This window comes from Choloepus didactylus, chromosome 1 (assembly GCF_015220235.1).
Source record: "Choloepus didactylus isolate mChoDid1 chromosome 1, mChoDid1.pri, whole genome shotgun sequence".
Lineage (NCBI taxonomy): Eukaryota > Metazoa > Chordata > Mammalia > Pilosa > Megalonychidae > Choloepus > Choloepus didactylus.
Genome location: NC_051307.1, coordinates 126,292,221 through 126,308,928, shown reverse-complemented (window position 1 = coordinate 126,308,928; position 16,708 = coordinate 126,292,221). Strand labels below are relative to the sequence as shown.

At 36.4% G+C, this 16,708-nt stretch overlaps 1 protein-coding gene across 3 annotated transcripts in view; it reads right to left on the bottom strand.

Annotated features, from left to right (window-relative positions):
• PDCD10 (programmed cell death 10) overlaps nucleotides 1-16,708 on the bottom strand; it is a 60,881-nt gene that overhangs the window by 11,658 nt on the left and 32,515 nt on the right. For all 3 annotated transcript variants that reach the window (XM_037841313.1, XM_037841332.1, XM_037841324.1), the window contains exon 3: nucleotides 4,270-4,323. In XM_037841313.1, coding sequence (XP_037697241.1) covers nucleotides 4,270-4,323 — 54 coding nt within the window. The remainder of the gene's footprint in view (nucleotides 1-4,269; nucleotides 4,324-16,708) is intronic.

Sequence of the window (16,708 nt, the reverse complement as noted above, 5' to 3'; positions counted from 1 at the left end):
CTTATACTAATAAATATATAAGGGCAGAAATCTTGCTAAAACATGTGTCATGATGGCATTCATTTATATTTTAACTTTTTTCTACAGTCACTGTCCCATTTTCCACTTGAACGTAAGAACATAATGTTTTCTACTGTCCTGTAACCAAAATAATCATATAAAAAGAAATAAGACTATATATTTTTTGGTAATTAATCAATTCCTTTTATTAGTTTAAATACACTGAGCATTTTTAGCTTTTTCGTTCTTAGCTAGTATTTCAACTACAAGATCAAGCAAAAATTCATCTCTCCAGCAATTTGCATATCCTTTAAATTTAAATGAACTGAATGCCAGGAAAGCAAAAACAAGACAAAACAGGATTTCTTTTGCAGGTTTTATTGAAGCTATATAATCTCTTAACCACTTTCTCACACAATAATTTTCATTTCCTATTTTATTTCTGTAGCAAGAATTTTTCCTTTACTAGCTTTCAGAACATCAGTAATCCTTTTACTACCTACTGAATTTGTTTCACTAATGAGTTTGCTTTAGTTCTACGCTACTTAGACTCCCTAGGGCACTAAAATCTTCTAGTCATTTCAAGACTGAGCATAGAGTTCTGATTTCCCAAAGTTAATTATCAGATTTTGGTCTTCTCTGGTAATTTTGACCCATTTTATTATTTTTTTAATTTTATAATCATACTAAGTTTGTTTCCTTTAGGATGCCTGCCAATTTTAATCATTAGAAACCCAGTTTAACAATCTATTTGCTTCCTTACCTATCAAGTACACTTAGTCTCTGCTCTGCATTTCCACTCTGATATGAATACAGGACCAGTGTTCTTCTGTTCCTATTGCTCTTTCTATTATACCATCTTGTTTCTCATTAAATTTTAAATATCAAAAATGGAAGGTTGTAGAATGAAATAGGAAAAGAAAATATACACATTTATCTTAATCTTGGGATCACTTTAACTGCTGCCAAGTGCTATTCTGGAAACCACTTTGATATATGATTAATAACAAAAGTGTGTGCTACTATAAATTCCATTTCTTTTATAACCTGTTTGGATTTTTCCTTCCAGGGATACATTTCAGATAGACTCTGTTAAAAAAAGAGTTGCCTTTAAAAGGAAAACTGTATAAATAGGTTTAAGAAAGTGGCAATAGTATTAATTTGGTAAACTGCAAAATTACGTACAGGATACTATTTAAGTCCTGGTAACCCAGGGATTTATCTTCCTTCTCTATGTAACAATAAATCTACCTACATAATGGATTATCTTGGGGTTGGGAGCATTAAGTGCTTGTAGGGAGTGCCAGCAGAAAAACATTTTCTGATTAAGTCATAATTAGGTGCTGACTGCTTGAGAAGCAAGTTTTCAGTATCAAACCAATCTGGAGCCTCAAGATACCAAAGCTGGAGCATTACAGAAGTCTCACAGAGGCTCCTAACTTGCAAAGTTCTCAGTGCCCTTAGTGCGAAAGAAATATCTAATAGTGCTGAACATTAAGTAGAGTCAAACAACTTAATAAGTAATTATGTCCTAATAACTTGGTAGCCTTTAAAAAAAATACCCATAATTGAATTTTATTCAATTCTTAAATAACCATAATTACTTATTAATGGTATATGGGGGCACTGTACAGTTTCTCAAATATTGGAATCAGATTGGACTCTGCCATCCTCATTTCCTATTGTACATTGATTTTCTTCCAGTGCTTGTTTTTATCACAACCACACCAAAAGCCCAGCTTCACCAAGATATGACATCATGGAAAGGAATGTATCCAACCTAATGCTGAAACTGCAAACTACCTCCACCTGGCAGTTCACGAAGCGTCCAACAGATGTTAAGTGCTGAGTGTTTCCTTCAAATATTTAAAATGTCCCACTCACTCTTCTGAGTTTAGTTAGCGTGGGGCCCACCACCCTAAGATGCCATAGTTTAGGAACAGTTGCAGTATCTTCAAGCTGTAAGTGCTGGTTAAGCTGCCTAACTTTTTACTACAAAAGCCTTACATTTATACAATGTCTCTGTCTAGACAGATAGATATGTCCTTAAATCAGAGACCCTAAGTATGTATACCTCCAGGTTTCCCAGCAGAATACAAACTTGACCTTTGTGGGTATTCAATCTTTAAGAATCCAGCTATGAGAAAAGTATTCCGAAGGGAAATAACATCCACTCTGGTGGATCATGGATTCTCATCCTGGGAGACAGGATGACCTACTGCAATCTCCCAGAGGGGAATGGGTGATGGAATCAGCTAGAATGTACAGTTTAAAAGATAACATTCAGTAGCATTATTTTATCTTGGGAAAACCAAGTTTACTCCTTTTCTTTTCTCCAAATAATAAAAGTAGACAGTAAAGCCTGATAAAAATCACTGTTGTTTTGGACCAAGAAATGGAAATACAAATATAAAAGATTCTCTGGCTGAGTTTTTTTTTTTATTCTTTTGCAAAATGTTATGGCTTAAAAAAACACAAAAATCAGCAACTTAAACCACATCCTCTAATGCCATTTGAATTTCCAACACAAATTAAATGTGATAATAAAAAATAAATATAATATTGACAATTTGTTTTCCTCCCAAATAACTTCCACTACCCCCAATTAAGCATCAGTGTCATACATAATAAAATGTTATCCAGGGATGAAATCAGCTCTAACAGTCACAAATTTTAAACACTTCACTGTTTTTCTATCATACTTCATTGTTAAATCATCAGCCTCCATATAGGGATGTTATAAGAAAAAGCCTCACGAAACTCATTACTTTAAATATTTCATGGATGTTACTGAGGATGCCACCTACTACTTCACAAAGGGTCCTCTTTCTGAGGATTCACAAGAGAAATTTTGTTCTCAGCATCAAGAAAAGCTGAAAAATTCATTTTCACCTTCCTGACACTAAAGTACACTATAGATCACATTTCCTTCTTTTTCTGACTACCAACATGCTTAAGATAGCGCAATTATGCCTCCCTAATGACCAAATATACCATTCCAAAACCACACTGATAGAAGGGAGAAAAAAAAAACTGATTATCCAATAGCCTCATTAACTCTCTTCATTAATCCAATGACTTGGCAGGATATATTTTAATAAAGCTAATATTTATATATGCACACTGCATTTTAAAGTAGAAAACCCATCAATAAAAGCTCTTATCCAAAAATATCATGTAATTTCTTATGGTGCAATAAAAGACATCTAATGGCATTACTGGTACTCCCAGTTAAGAGAGCTATCAATAAGCTAATCTTATGAGCCATAAAAAGAAATCAAGCTAGATAAATAGTTTTAAGTTGTATGAAACTTAACTGACTTATTTTAGATTTAAAACCCTCAAAAGCTACTGATGGGGACACATACATAAATAAACAAAAATTAAAAATGCTGGGTACCCTGATATATACATATATATTTGGGGAAGGGGTGGAGATGGGACAAAGTTTTCTACTAAAGACTGTGTTCAACATGTACAATAGGCTCTGGAATAGCATTGTCCAGTAGAAACACAATGCAACAAACGAGTCATCTATGTAATTTAAATGTCTCTAGTGGTCACATTAAAAAAAAGTAAAAAGAAACAGGTGACATTATTTTAATAATCGATTCAAAATATTTCAACAATCAATATAAAATAATTACTACTGGAGGTGTTTTACAATCTTTTTTTTTTTTTTTTTGTACTGTCTTTGAAATCCGGTGTGCATTTTATACTTGGAGGAAATCTCAATTCAAACTAGACATATTTTAAGTATTTAACAGCAACATGTGGCTAGTGATTATTCATTGAACAGCTCAGGCCTACAAACAATGAAAAAATTAATTTCAAGTGACTACCTTCTCACTGTACCCTTTATCTATCATACATAGAGGTCTTATTTTCCAACTCAAAAATATTGTTTTTTTACACTTATGTTCTATAATTTAAAAATAAGAATACCTTTTTGATTTATAACTGTACAAATAAATTTTTAACAATTCAAAAACAGTAAAAGAATTCCATAATATACTCTAAAGCTAAAGAGAAAACTGAAGAAGTCAGTTTCAAAAGCATGAAGTAATGAAAAGATGAATGCTAAGTAAACAGTGTTTGTTCTAGTTCACCTTTCAGAAGTGTTTTAAGCTTTACAGCATACAAATATGACAGGCATAAGGTGGCCAAAAAGGTTTTTCACTTAAAAGAAATAAACTGGCAATTATAACATGGTATTTAGATTTATATGACATACATTTTAATCACTATAATAAATTATTGCTTTCTCACCTTAATGAAAGCTGCTCTCAGTGTCTGAGCCGCAGAGAGGTTTACTCGTTCTAGCTGCAATAAAAATTTAAAATCATTATTAAAATCAATTTTCTCAAAAAAAGCACATTTCTCAATGCCATTCCATAGTAATCATATTCATTTAATTAACAAAAACTGTTAACGATTCTAAATCACATTAATTCTTCAAATTTTCATTAGAGACCAAGAAAAATTAAGTTTTTGTATATCAATTTTTTATTCCTCTTTTGTAAAAGTAAAAGATGTACTTTACTTTATTAACTAGGTTTATTTAAGATAAAGACAGAATGCAAAGTAATAACATCCTAAATCCCTATAGAAAGAATAAACATGTTTACCTGAATTATTGAAAATAGGGAAGGTTCAAGGTTAAACTCTCAATGCTCTGTTGCCACAGCTATAGTTTTGTCATAAGTGGCAACTGTGTATAATGAATATAAAATGATCAACAAGAAAACATTTATTATTTAGAGTCTCCCTATTTACCACTTTACTTTTTTTTCTTTAATATATATTTTTTATTTGAGATTGTTCAGATACCATACAACTATTCAAAGATCCAAAGTGTACAATCAGTTGCCCACAGCACCACCATACAGCTGTGCATCCATCAAAACAATTATTTATTTTCAATTTTTAGAACATTTTCAATACTCCAGAAAAGAAACAAAGACAAAAAAAAAAAGGAAACTCACATCCTCCCATACCCCTAACCACGCCCCCCCTCCATTATTGATTCATAGTTTTAGTGTAGTACATTTGTTACTGTTGATGAAAGAATGTTAAAATACTACTAATTGTAGTATATAGTTTGCAACAGGAATATATTTTTCCCTATATGCCTCTCTATTATTAACCTCTAGTTATAGTGACATAGATTTGTTCTAGTTAATGAGAGAGATTTCTAATATTTGTATAGTTAATCACAGACATTGTCCAACACAAGATTCACTGTTTTATACATTCCCATCTTTCAACCTCCAGCTTTCCTTCTGGTGACATGTGTGACTCCGAGCTTACCCTTTCCACCACCTTCACACACCTTTTAGCACTGTTACTTATTCTCATTACATGTTACCATCACCCCCTGTCTACTTCCAAATATTTAAGTTCACCCTAGTTGAACATTCTGCTCATAATAAGCAACTGCTCCCCATTCTTTAGCCTCATTCTATATCCTGGTAACTTATATTTCATGTCTATGAGTTTACATATTATAATCAGTTCATATCAGTGAGACCCTGCAATATTTGCCTTTATGCGTCTGTCTTATTTTACTCAATATAGTGCCCTCAAGGTTTCTTCATCAAACCATTTCTTTTAAGACGGTTTTGTTCAAACACTATACATTCTGTCCTGAGTAAACAATCGTTGGCTCCCCGTATAGTCATGTATTTATGTATTGAGCACCATCGCCACTCTCTAGATAAGGACATTTCTTCCACAAAGATGGAGGAAGAGTCAAAGAAGGCAGAGAGGCAAAAGAAAAAGGCAAGAGAAAGAGACAAAAACAAAGAAACAAAAAAACTTGATAGCTAGGTGACAAAAGGAAAGATAGCATTAACCTAAAGCAGAATAAAGAGTCAGACATCACCAATGCCAGGAGTCCCATACCCTTCCCCTATTCCCCACCCCGCCATATGCATTTAGCTTTGGTACATTGCTTTTGTTACATTAAAGGAAGCATAATACAATGTTTCTGTTAATTCTAGCCTCTAGTTTGCATTGACTGTATTTTCCCCCCAATCCCACCCTATTTTTAACACCTTGCAATGTTGACATTCATTTGTTCTAACATAACAAACATGTTTTTACATGAGTTACACAGTCCCAGTCTTTATCGCTCGTCTTTTGTTCTGGTGTCCCACATGATCCCAGCTTTCCTCTTCCAACCATATTCACAGACATCTTTGTTCAGTGTACTTACATTGCTGTGCTACTATCTCCCAAAACTGTTTTCCAAACCTCTCACTCCTGTCTTTTCCTTTCTCTTTGCAGTGCTTCCTTTAGTGTTTCCTGTAGAGCAGGTATCTTGTTCACATACTCTGTCATTGTCTGTTTGTCAGAGAATATTTTAAGCTCTCCCTCATATCTGAAGGATAGTTTTGCTGAATATAGGATTCTTGGTTAGTGGTTTTTCTCTTTCAGTATCTTAAATACATCACCCCACTTCCTTCTTGCCTCCATGGTTTCTATTGAGAAATCTACACATAGTCTTATCAAGCTTCCTTTGTATGTGATAAATCACTTTTCTCTTGCTGCTTTCAGGATACTCTCTTTATCTTTGATGTTTGATAATCTGATTATTAAGTGTCTTGGGGTAGGCCTATTCAGATCTATTCGGTTTGGGGTACACTGCGCTTCTTGGATCCATAATTTTAGGTCTTTCATAAGAGATGGGAAATTTTCATTCATTATTTCCTCTATTATTGGTTCTGCCCCTTTTCCCTTCTCTTCTCCTTCTGAGACACCAATGACATGTAAATTCTTGCTTTTCGTTTTGTCTTTAAGTTCCCGGAGATGTTGCTCATATTTTTCCATTCTCTTCTCTATCTGTTCTTTTGTATGTAGGTTTTCAGATGCCTTGTTCTCCAGTTCCTGAATGTTTTCTTCTGCCTCTTGAGATCTGCTGTTGTGTTTCCATTGTGTCTTACATCTCTTGTGCTGTGCCTTTCATTTCCATAGATTCTGCCAGTTGGTTTTTTGAACTTTCAATTTCTACCTTATGTACGTCCTGTGTTTTCATTATACGGTTCACCTCTTTCGCCATATCTTCCCTAAACTTTTTGAAATGACTTATTAGTTGTTTCAATTCCTGCATCACAGTTGAAGTGCAAGTTTGTTCCCCTGACCAGGCCATAACCTCATTTTTCTTGGTGTAGGTTGTAGTTTTCTGTTGTCTAGGCATGGTTTCCTTGATTACCCCAATCAGACCTCCCCAGACCAGAATGGGCTCAGGTCCCAGAAGGAAGAATATTCAGTATCCAGTTTCCCTGAGGGTATCTCTTAGAAAATTGGTACACCTTCTGATGCCTCCAGTCACTGTGCTTTTCTGCCCAGCAGGTGGCGCCTGTTAGCCTGTAATTCTTGACTGGTGTAAGGAGGTGTGGCTCTTTTTCCCCAAGTTCTGAATGTAAGGCAGGTAGTAGGGCTGGGCCCCAACCCTTTCCTCTTAGAGAAGATAGACCCCCTACAAGGAGGTCATTAGCATTTCAATGGTCTCTCTCTGCCTGTGCTATGCCCTTGTCTGGGTCACAGAACTGGGAACTGAAAATGGCTGAGGCTTTCTCCATTGAGCTGAAAAAGGAACAGAGAGTCCCCTTCAGAGCTAGTACGAGGCGACCCTACGGCTCTCCAAGGTCAGTAGTCACCCAAAGCCTCTGTCTGCTTGTTGGGGGTTCGTACCTCATAGTGAGCAGTTCACACTCGCTAATTAAAACCCCAGTTGGAGCTCAGGTGAGCTATATGCGCTTGCTGGGAGAGAGCTTCTCACTGGCACCACGAGGCTTTGCAGCTTGGGCTGTGGGGCAGGGTGGGGGGTGGGGGTCTCCCAATTTGGATCTGCAGTTTTTACTTACAGATTTTATGTTGTGATCTTGGGCATTCCTCCCAATTCAGGTTGTTGTATGATGAGTGGACGGTCACATTTGTCCCCCCACAGTTTTCCTGGATTATTTACTAGTTGTTTCCAGTTTTTTTTAGTTGTTCCAGGGGGACTACTTAGCTTCCACTCCTCTCTATGCCGCCATCTTAGATCCTAGTACTTTACTTCTTTTTAATTGCTTTTCAATCCCTCAGTCAGGGATTAAATTGCGAGTAGTCTATTTTATTAACTAGCAAATAACTCTCATAAAAAATTTGTTTGATACTCGAATAGTATGGATCATCTGTGGATTTCAGAGATTATTATATTGATCCTCTATTTCATCAAGATTTAAGAACTGGTTACCTAAAATAATAAATCAAAAGTTTAATCTAAGTGCTTTTAATTTGTATAGTAAATATGTGAGGTTTGTAATTTCAAAAGATAGATATCCTTATTATATACTTTGTATGATTCATTTTTTAGGAAAAAAAGAATGCATACAATTTTGTAAAAATAGCCCCATTTGTAGTAGGCTTAACTGCCAGGCTTAAAATACCACAGCTTAAGTTAGAGTCACACTTCTTAAATCCCTAAGGATTGGGCTAGTTAACTCAAAACTCAACTGTCTAAGTCTTTCATTTAGAACAATATTAAATTTTGGAAAACAGTATAATCCTTAATAGATTTCTATGCAAACAGAATATTTCCACAAAGATCTTATAAACATATATATTAAACAATAAATATTCCTTTTGATCCCTTGAGCAACAGAAGTGTAAGTTTTGCTTTATAAACAGAATTAAACTGGATCTCCAACACTTTGATCAATTTATTTTCTAAATAAGACCTTTAGAAATGACAAAAATCTTATCTCCTTATGAGTTAATTCAATAAGGCAAAGAGAACAAAATCTGCCAAGATAAAATAAATATCTCAAAACAATAACAAAAAACAACAACTATGGTCCATTTAACTAAGTATTTAACTTGGCTTCTATAAATCTTCTAAAATCTAGCATTGCCTTACTAGGTAAAAGGGAAGACACAGGAACCTAGGTAGGCAAATATAGCAAGTAACTATAAAAGGAATTTATTAAATAAATCAAGGTATGTTTTCCAAAAATAAAAGTACTTTCTGCTTCCATATAATTTATTTAATTAGAAAGAATACTATTTAAGATTAAAAAAACAAAACAGAACACAGCTGGTCTGATCTCAAGTTCTTGTGTCAGGGGAGGAGGAGCAGACACACAGGATGAATGTTTCCACCCTGATATGAACCCATTTCCTTTTTGGGTTTACACCACACTCTGACCTCTTTCAACAAGTCAGAGGTCTGAGTCAGAAGTGTGCCATCGAGTATCATCAGCATTATTAACTAACTCATTCTGTACTGCCCTGCCTGGAGAAGACTTTCAAAAAGGGTCAGGGCAAGTAAAAGTGGCTCAGAAATCAGTGAAGAACTGATAAAATCACCCAAGACAGACATCAACATCTACAGCACCTACAGATTAAGTTTACAAATGTGTACCTTAGAAAAAGAAAGGGAAAGTCAAAGGAAGGCAAGACATATACTGAATAAAATCCCTGAGCTATGAAGCATCTCCTTAGAACTCTGCTGGGAGTCATCTGGAGATACATTGTATATCCACACATCTTGCAATAAACCCAAAAGGCTTTCTAACTCATATGCTATCTACACTGCCAGGTCAATGTCAGGCACATAAGCACATAAATATTTTTTAGTTACTCTCTCAACCACAGTTTATCTAAATCCTTCTTGAATCTATTTAAAATTGCAGCCTATACTACACTTAAGTAGCAAAATATGTGTTTACCCTATTAAAAAGTGCTTCTCTCTCAACTTCTAACTTGTAAATAATTTTTAAATTTTTTTTAAAACATTAGTTTCATCATGGTAAAATACATATAACATAAATTTTACTATTTTAAAGTGTACAACTGAAAAGCATTAAGCACATTCATAATGTTGTGTGGACATCATCACTACCTAGCTGCAGAATTTTTTCAACCAATCATTTTTAACCCACGTTTTAGCCACTGTCATAGCTGGTTTTTCTTACAATACGTATTCTAATACAATATAAAAAACCTAACATTCCACCTTTTAACCACATTCAAATATATAATTCAGTGCTGTTAATTACATTCACAATGTTGAGCTATCATTACCACTACCCATTACCAAAACTCTTCCACCATACCAAATAGAAACTGTACATTTTAAGCCTTAACTTCCTATTCCTTACCCCCACCTGTCCCCTGGTAACCTATATTCTAGATTCTCACTCTTAAAGTTTGCCTATTCTAATTACATTATATCAGTGAGATCAATACAATATTTGCCCTTTTATGACTGGCTTATTTCACTTAACATGATGTCCTCAAGGTTCATTCATGTTTTATGTACCACAACTTCATTTCTTTTCATAGCTGAATAATATTCCATTGTATGTATATATAACATTTTGCTTATCCATTCCTGGGTTGATGGGCACTGGGGATGTTTCTATCTTGTGGCAATTGTGAATAATGCCACTATGAACATCAGTGTGCAAATATCACTGCTTTGAATCACTGCTTTGAATTTTTCTGGGTATATACCTGTAAGTGGAATTGCTGGGTCATATATATGGTAATTCTCAACTTAATTTTCTGAGGAAATGCTCAACTGTCTTCCACAATGGCTGAACTCTTTTACATTCCCACCAGAAATATGAGTGTTCCTATTTCTCCACATCTTCTCCAATACTTGTAACTTTCCACTTTTTTTAATAGTAGCCATTTTAGTGAGTGTGAACTGATAACTCATTGTGGTTTTGATTTGTATTCCTCCAGTTGTTAATGATGTTGAGCATCTTTTCATGTGCTTTTTTGCCATTTATATAGCTTCTTTGGAGATATGTCTAATCAAGTGTTTTGCCCATTTTTTAAATTGGGTTATTCTTTTGTTGTTGACTTGAAGGATTTCTTTATATATTCCCATCCTTATTGGATATGTGGTTTCCGAATATTTTCTTCCATTGTGTAGGATATCATCTTACTTTCACGATAAAGACCTTTTAGCAGCAAAACTTTTGAACTCTGATGAGATCCCATTTATCGATTTTTACTTTTGTTGTGTGGGCATTGGGTGGAAAGTCTAACCATGGTCCTGAAGATGCTGTAATTGTGCTTTGAATAATAAAATCATGTCCATCTTAACAGTGCCTTTCATGAATGTATCAGGTTCTGATAATACTCCAGTAACAGCTATTATTTACTAAGCACCTATTATTGATCAGGCACATGGAGTGCCTGTAGTCCTCACAATACATCTCTAACTAACTATCATGCCTTTTTACAGAGGAAGACACTCAGTTTACATACATTTACTCAATATTACACAGCTAGTAAGTACATACCAGATCTCTCTGGCACTAAAACCTGTGCACTTGCCACTAATGCTGCCTCCCTGTCCTTAAGCTTCCAAGAGGCTACCCTATCACTGAATCTCTTCCACTACTTGAGAACCGACAAATTCTTCAGTTTCTGCCATGCAGAACCACCTCAATTTAAGAAACAAAGAAACAGAATACAGTCCTGTTACACAAAGCTCAGTCTACTTAAGCAGATACTTGGACACTGGTGATATCATTGTCAGCTGAAGTAGAAAGGAAACTACACAAAAATGGAATTTTCACTAGCCCTTAGAGACAGTGGCTTCTTAAAATTACATTCCTTGGACGTTCTTCCAGGTACAGGTTTCTTAAGGCTTGGAACAAATGGAAGCATAACGATTTCAAGTTTATAAAGAGTTTATTTCCAATAATTTTACTAATGACACCCAGCACTTTATTGAGATTCTGAGATCAGTCTTGGACTAGGGTCTCTTTAATGAACCAAAGCAACAATTTTCTTGGTAGAAATTGATAGCTCTGTTCTAGTTTGTTAATGCTGCCGGGATGCAAAACACCAGAAATGGATCAGCTTTCATAAAGGGGGTTTATTTGGTTACAAAGTTACAGTCTTAAGGCCATAAAGTGTCCAAAGTAACGCATCAACAATTGGGTACCTTCACTGGAGGATGGCCAATGGTGTCCTGAAAACCTCTGTTAACTGGGAAGGCACATGGCTGGCATCTGCTCCAGAGTTCTGGTTTCAAAATGGCCTTCTCCCAGGATGTTCCTCTCTAGGCTGCAGTTCCTCAAAAAGGTCACTCTTAGTTGCTCTTGGGGCATTTTTCCTCTCTTAGCTTCTCCAGAGCAAAACTCTGCTTTCAGCGGCCATCTTCAAACTGTCTCTCATTTGCAGCTACTCTCTCAGCTCCTGTTTGTTCTTCCAAGTGTCCCTCTTGGCTGTAGCAAGCTTGTTCCTTCTGTGTGAGCTTATGTAGTGCTCCAGTAAACTCATCAATAATTGCCATTTTTCCCCAATACCCCCCTGCATTTTTAACACTTTGCAAGGTTGACTTTCATTTGTTCTCCCTCACGTAAAAACATATTTATACATTTTATCACAATTGTTGAGCACCCTAGGTTTCCCTGAGTTATACAGTCCCAGTCTTTATCTTTCCTCTTTCCTTCTGTTGTCCCACATGCTGCTAACCTTCCTCTTTCAACCATACTCACAGTTGTCGTTGTTCAGCGTATTCACATTACTGTGCTACCATCACCCAAAATTGTGCTCCATACATCTCACTCTTGTCTTTTCCTACCTGTCCACAGTGCTCCCTTTAGTATTTCCTGTAGAGTGGGTATATTGTTCACAAACTCTCATTGTCTGTTTGTCACAGAATATTTTAAACTCTCTCTCATATTTGAAGGGACAGTTTTCCCAGTTTTTCTCTTTCAGTATCTTAAATATATCACACCATTACCTTCTTGCCTCCATGGTTTCTACTGAGAAATCCACATATAGTCTTTTCAAGCTTCCTTTGTATGTGATGGGTCGTTTTTCTCTTGCTGCTTTCAGGATTCTTTGTCTTCAGCATTTGATAATCTGATTATTAAGTGTCTTGGCATAGGCCTATTCAGATATACTCTGGGGTACACTGCACTTCTTGGATCTGTAATTTTATGTCTTTCATAAGAGATGGAAAATTTTCAGTGATTATTTCCTCCATTATTGCTTCTGCCCCTTTTCCTTTCTCTGCTCCTTCTGGGACACCCATGCGCTTCATGTTGTCATTCAATTCCCTGAGACATTGCTCATATTTTTCCATTCTTTTCCCTATCTGTTCTCTTGTGTGTAGGATTTCAGGTGTCTTGCTCTCCAATGTTTTCTTCTCCTTCTTGAAATCTGCTGTTGTATGTCTCCACTGTGTTTTTCATCTCTTGTTTTGTGCCTTTCATTTCCATAGGCAGTGCCAGCTGTTTTTTCAAACTTTCGAGTTCTTCCTTATGTTTGCCCAATGTTTTCTTTATATCTTTCATATCTTTTGCCATATCTTTCCAAAACTTTTTGAATTGATTTAGCATTAGTTGTTTCAACTCCTGTATCTCAGATGAAGTGTAAGTTTGTTCCTTTCACTAGGCCATATCTTCGTTTTTCCTAGTATGATTTGTAGTTTTCTGTTGTCTAGGCATGTGGTTTCCTTGATTATCCCAATCAGATTTTCCCAAACCAGAACAGCCTCAGGTCTCAGAAGGAGGCTATATTTAGTATCAGGTTTCCCCACAGTGTATCTTAGAAGATTGACAGACCTTCCTGTGAGGCCTCTAGCCGCTGTGCTTTTCCTAACCTGCCCAGCAGGTAGCGCCTGTCAGCCTGTTGCTCCCCACTGGCGTAAAGAGGTGTGGCCCCTTTAATTCTCAGCTTAAGTTGCTTCTGGTTTGACTGTTTTTTTCCCAGTCCCTGGGGTCTGAGAGCATGTACTTGAGCTGGGTCCCACCTCCCTCCTCTTAGGGAAGATACACCCCCTAGGGAGTTACCTTCTGCACTTGAATTATTCCTTTGTCTCTCTGACTCTGTTAACTCCACCCCTGCCTGGGTCAGAGCACCGAGAGTAGAAATGCCTGAGGCTTTCTCCACTGAGCCACTTAGATTGAGAGAGAAAAAAAGGAAAAAGCCCCTTTTCAGAACCAGTCCTCATTTCCCCAGTTTCGCCTGTCAGCCAGAGATAGTACCCAGTCTTCTGTGCTCCTTTTCTTGGGACACAGGCTTTTTCCAGTATTCTAAGCACAGGCATCTCCAAAAGCCTCTGTATTTTTTTCCCATCAGCCCCACCTCCTCTGCACTGGGAGCAACCTCAGGGTACTTTGCTACATGTTAGGGGTCTGTCTATGTAGCTTGTATTCCGCTATCCACATTTGTTAATTAAAACCCCATTTGGAGCTAGGTTGAGCTATATTCGCTTGCTCCCAGCAAGGACTGCTGCTTTCCCCCACAGTGAGATTTTGCAACGCAGCACACTGTAGGGGTAGGGGCTCCCGACGCAGTTCCACAGTTTTTACTTACAGCTTTTATGCTGCAATCTCAGCCATTCCACGCATTCCAGGCTGGTGTACAATGTGTGGACATTCACAGCTGTCCCCCAGCAGTTGTTACCAACTATTTACTAGTTGTTCCTAGCTATTTACTAGTTGCTCTAGAAACTAAGTAAATTCCACACCTCTCTATGCTGCCATCTTGCCCGGCCCCCTCCGAAAGCTTTTTGAGCACTCTCTACCACTTGTAAACTTGACAAACTTACACTCATTGGATTACTTTAAAGAAATGTTTAAAAATCTTACACATAACACTGAAATTCTCTAGAGAGCTCATTTACTATACAGCTCCTTCCAGAAGTATCAGTTCATTCCTGTGTCAGTTTGGATGTTATTATGTCCCCCAAAATGCCATGTTCTTTGATGCAGCCTTGTGGGGACAGACATGTTAGTGTTGATTAGGTTGGAACCTACTGATTGAGTGTTTCCATGAAGATGTGACTCAGTCAACTATGGGCAAGATATATGACTGGACGGTTTCCATGGAAGTTTAACCCCACCCATTCAGGGTAGGTATTAATTAAATCACTGGAGTCCTGTAAAAGAGTTCACAGACAGAAGGAGCACAGAGTAGCTGAAAGTGACATTCTGGAGAGTAGCAGATGACATTTTGGAGAGTACCTAAGAGAGACATTTTGGAGACAACTCTGAAAGCAGACTTTTGCTGACTCTTGGAGATGCCAGACCAATGTTTGCTCTGGGGAAGCTAAGAGAGGACAAAACGCTCAAGAGCAACATTTTGAAGAATGCACAGGAGCTGAGAGAGGAGCCGGAACACAATGTGGGATCAGCAGGTGCCAGCCACATGCCTTCCCAACTAACAGACATTTTCTGGATGCTACTGGCCTTCCTTCAATGAAGGTATACTTCTGTTGGTACCTTAATTTGTACATTTTCATGGCCTTCAGACTGCAAATTTGTAACCAAATAAACCCCCTTTATAAAAGCCAATCCATTCCTGATATTGTGCATAACAGCAACATTAGCAAAACGAACTATTCCTATGCCTGATTTTCTAGCATCAAGCCAGTTTCCTCAACCCATAACTAAACAAAAAATTCCATTTCACAATTTGGTTGCTCAAATATAAAAGAGTTTTCATAAGTCTTGTGAAAAAAAATTTAAGGTCAAAATAATTACTTTTATCTGTGTCTGAATTGCCTGCAAATGTATTTGTTTCTTCAAAATCAGGCATGATTTCCAAGTCTTTACATCCCTCTTTTCCCCTGAAAATATTCACAATCTTATTTTTCTAAAAAGGAATAAAACTAGGCCAAGTCTCAAGAATAAAAACTCTCAGTATGCCTCTTGTGATCAAATGAATCAGGTGATCCAGTCAAAAAACAAACATGCCAGAACAGCAGTAGATGGAATCAAGAGGCTACCTATTAGTTCTTGCACCAAGAAATCAAATGCAATCAGCTGTGTATAACATGTTCAATAAATGCTTCTGAAAGAATCAGTTCCTGGGGTTGCTAAGTTGTTCGGCAAAAAAGGTCAGCAGAGCCTCTTAATATAAAAATATTCCATTAAAACATTGCCTACAAGTACACAAAACTTTATGGTATGATCAATTTGACAGAAAATGTCTTCAAAAGACTCAGTTATAACAACAGCTAATAATTAAATATACTTACTACGTACCTGGCACTATTCTAAACATTTTACAACATATTAACTCATTTATTTCACAGTCATGAGCATTAGGTATACTATCATTTATCCAAATTTTAGAGGTGAGGAAAATAAGACAAGATTTATAGCCTAGTAAGTGGCAAAGCACTATTCAAACCTAAAATGTTAAACATGTTCACCTCTGGATGGTGGGATTACAGGTGATGAGGAAGAGTTAGGTAAGTAGATAAAGTTAGGAGAGTATTTCCTGGTTTCATTTACAGGCATACCTCAGAGGTATTGTTAGTTTCAGACCATGGCAATAAAGCAAATATCACAATAAAAGAAGTCATATGAATTTTTTGGCTTTCCAGTGCATATAAAAGTTTCGTTTATAATTATACTATAGTCTATTAAAGGTGCACTAGCATTAAGCTTAGAGCAAATATCACAATAAAAGAAGTCATATGAATTTTTTGGCTTTCCAGTGCATAGAAAAGTTTCGTTTATAATTATACTATAGTCTATTAAAGGTGCACTAGCATTAAGCTTAAAAGAAACAATATGCATACCTTAATTTAAAAATACTTTACTGCTAAAACTGCTAACCATCATCTGAGTCTTCAGTGAGGAGGAATCTTTTTGCTGGTGGAGGGTCTTGCCTGCATGTTGATAGCTGCTAACTGATCAAAGATGATGAAGGTTGGGGTGGCTGTGGCAATTTTTAAAAA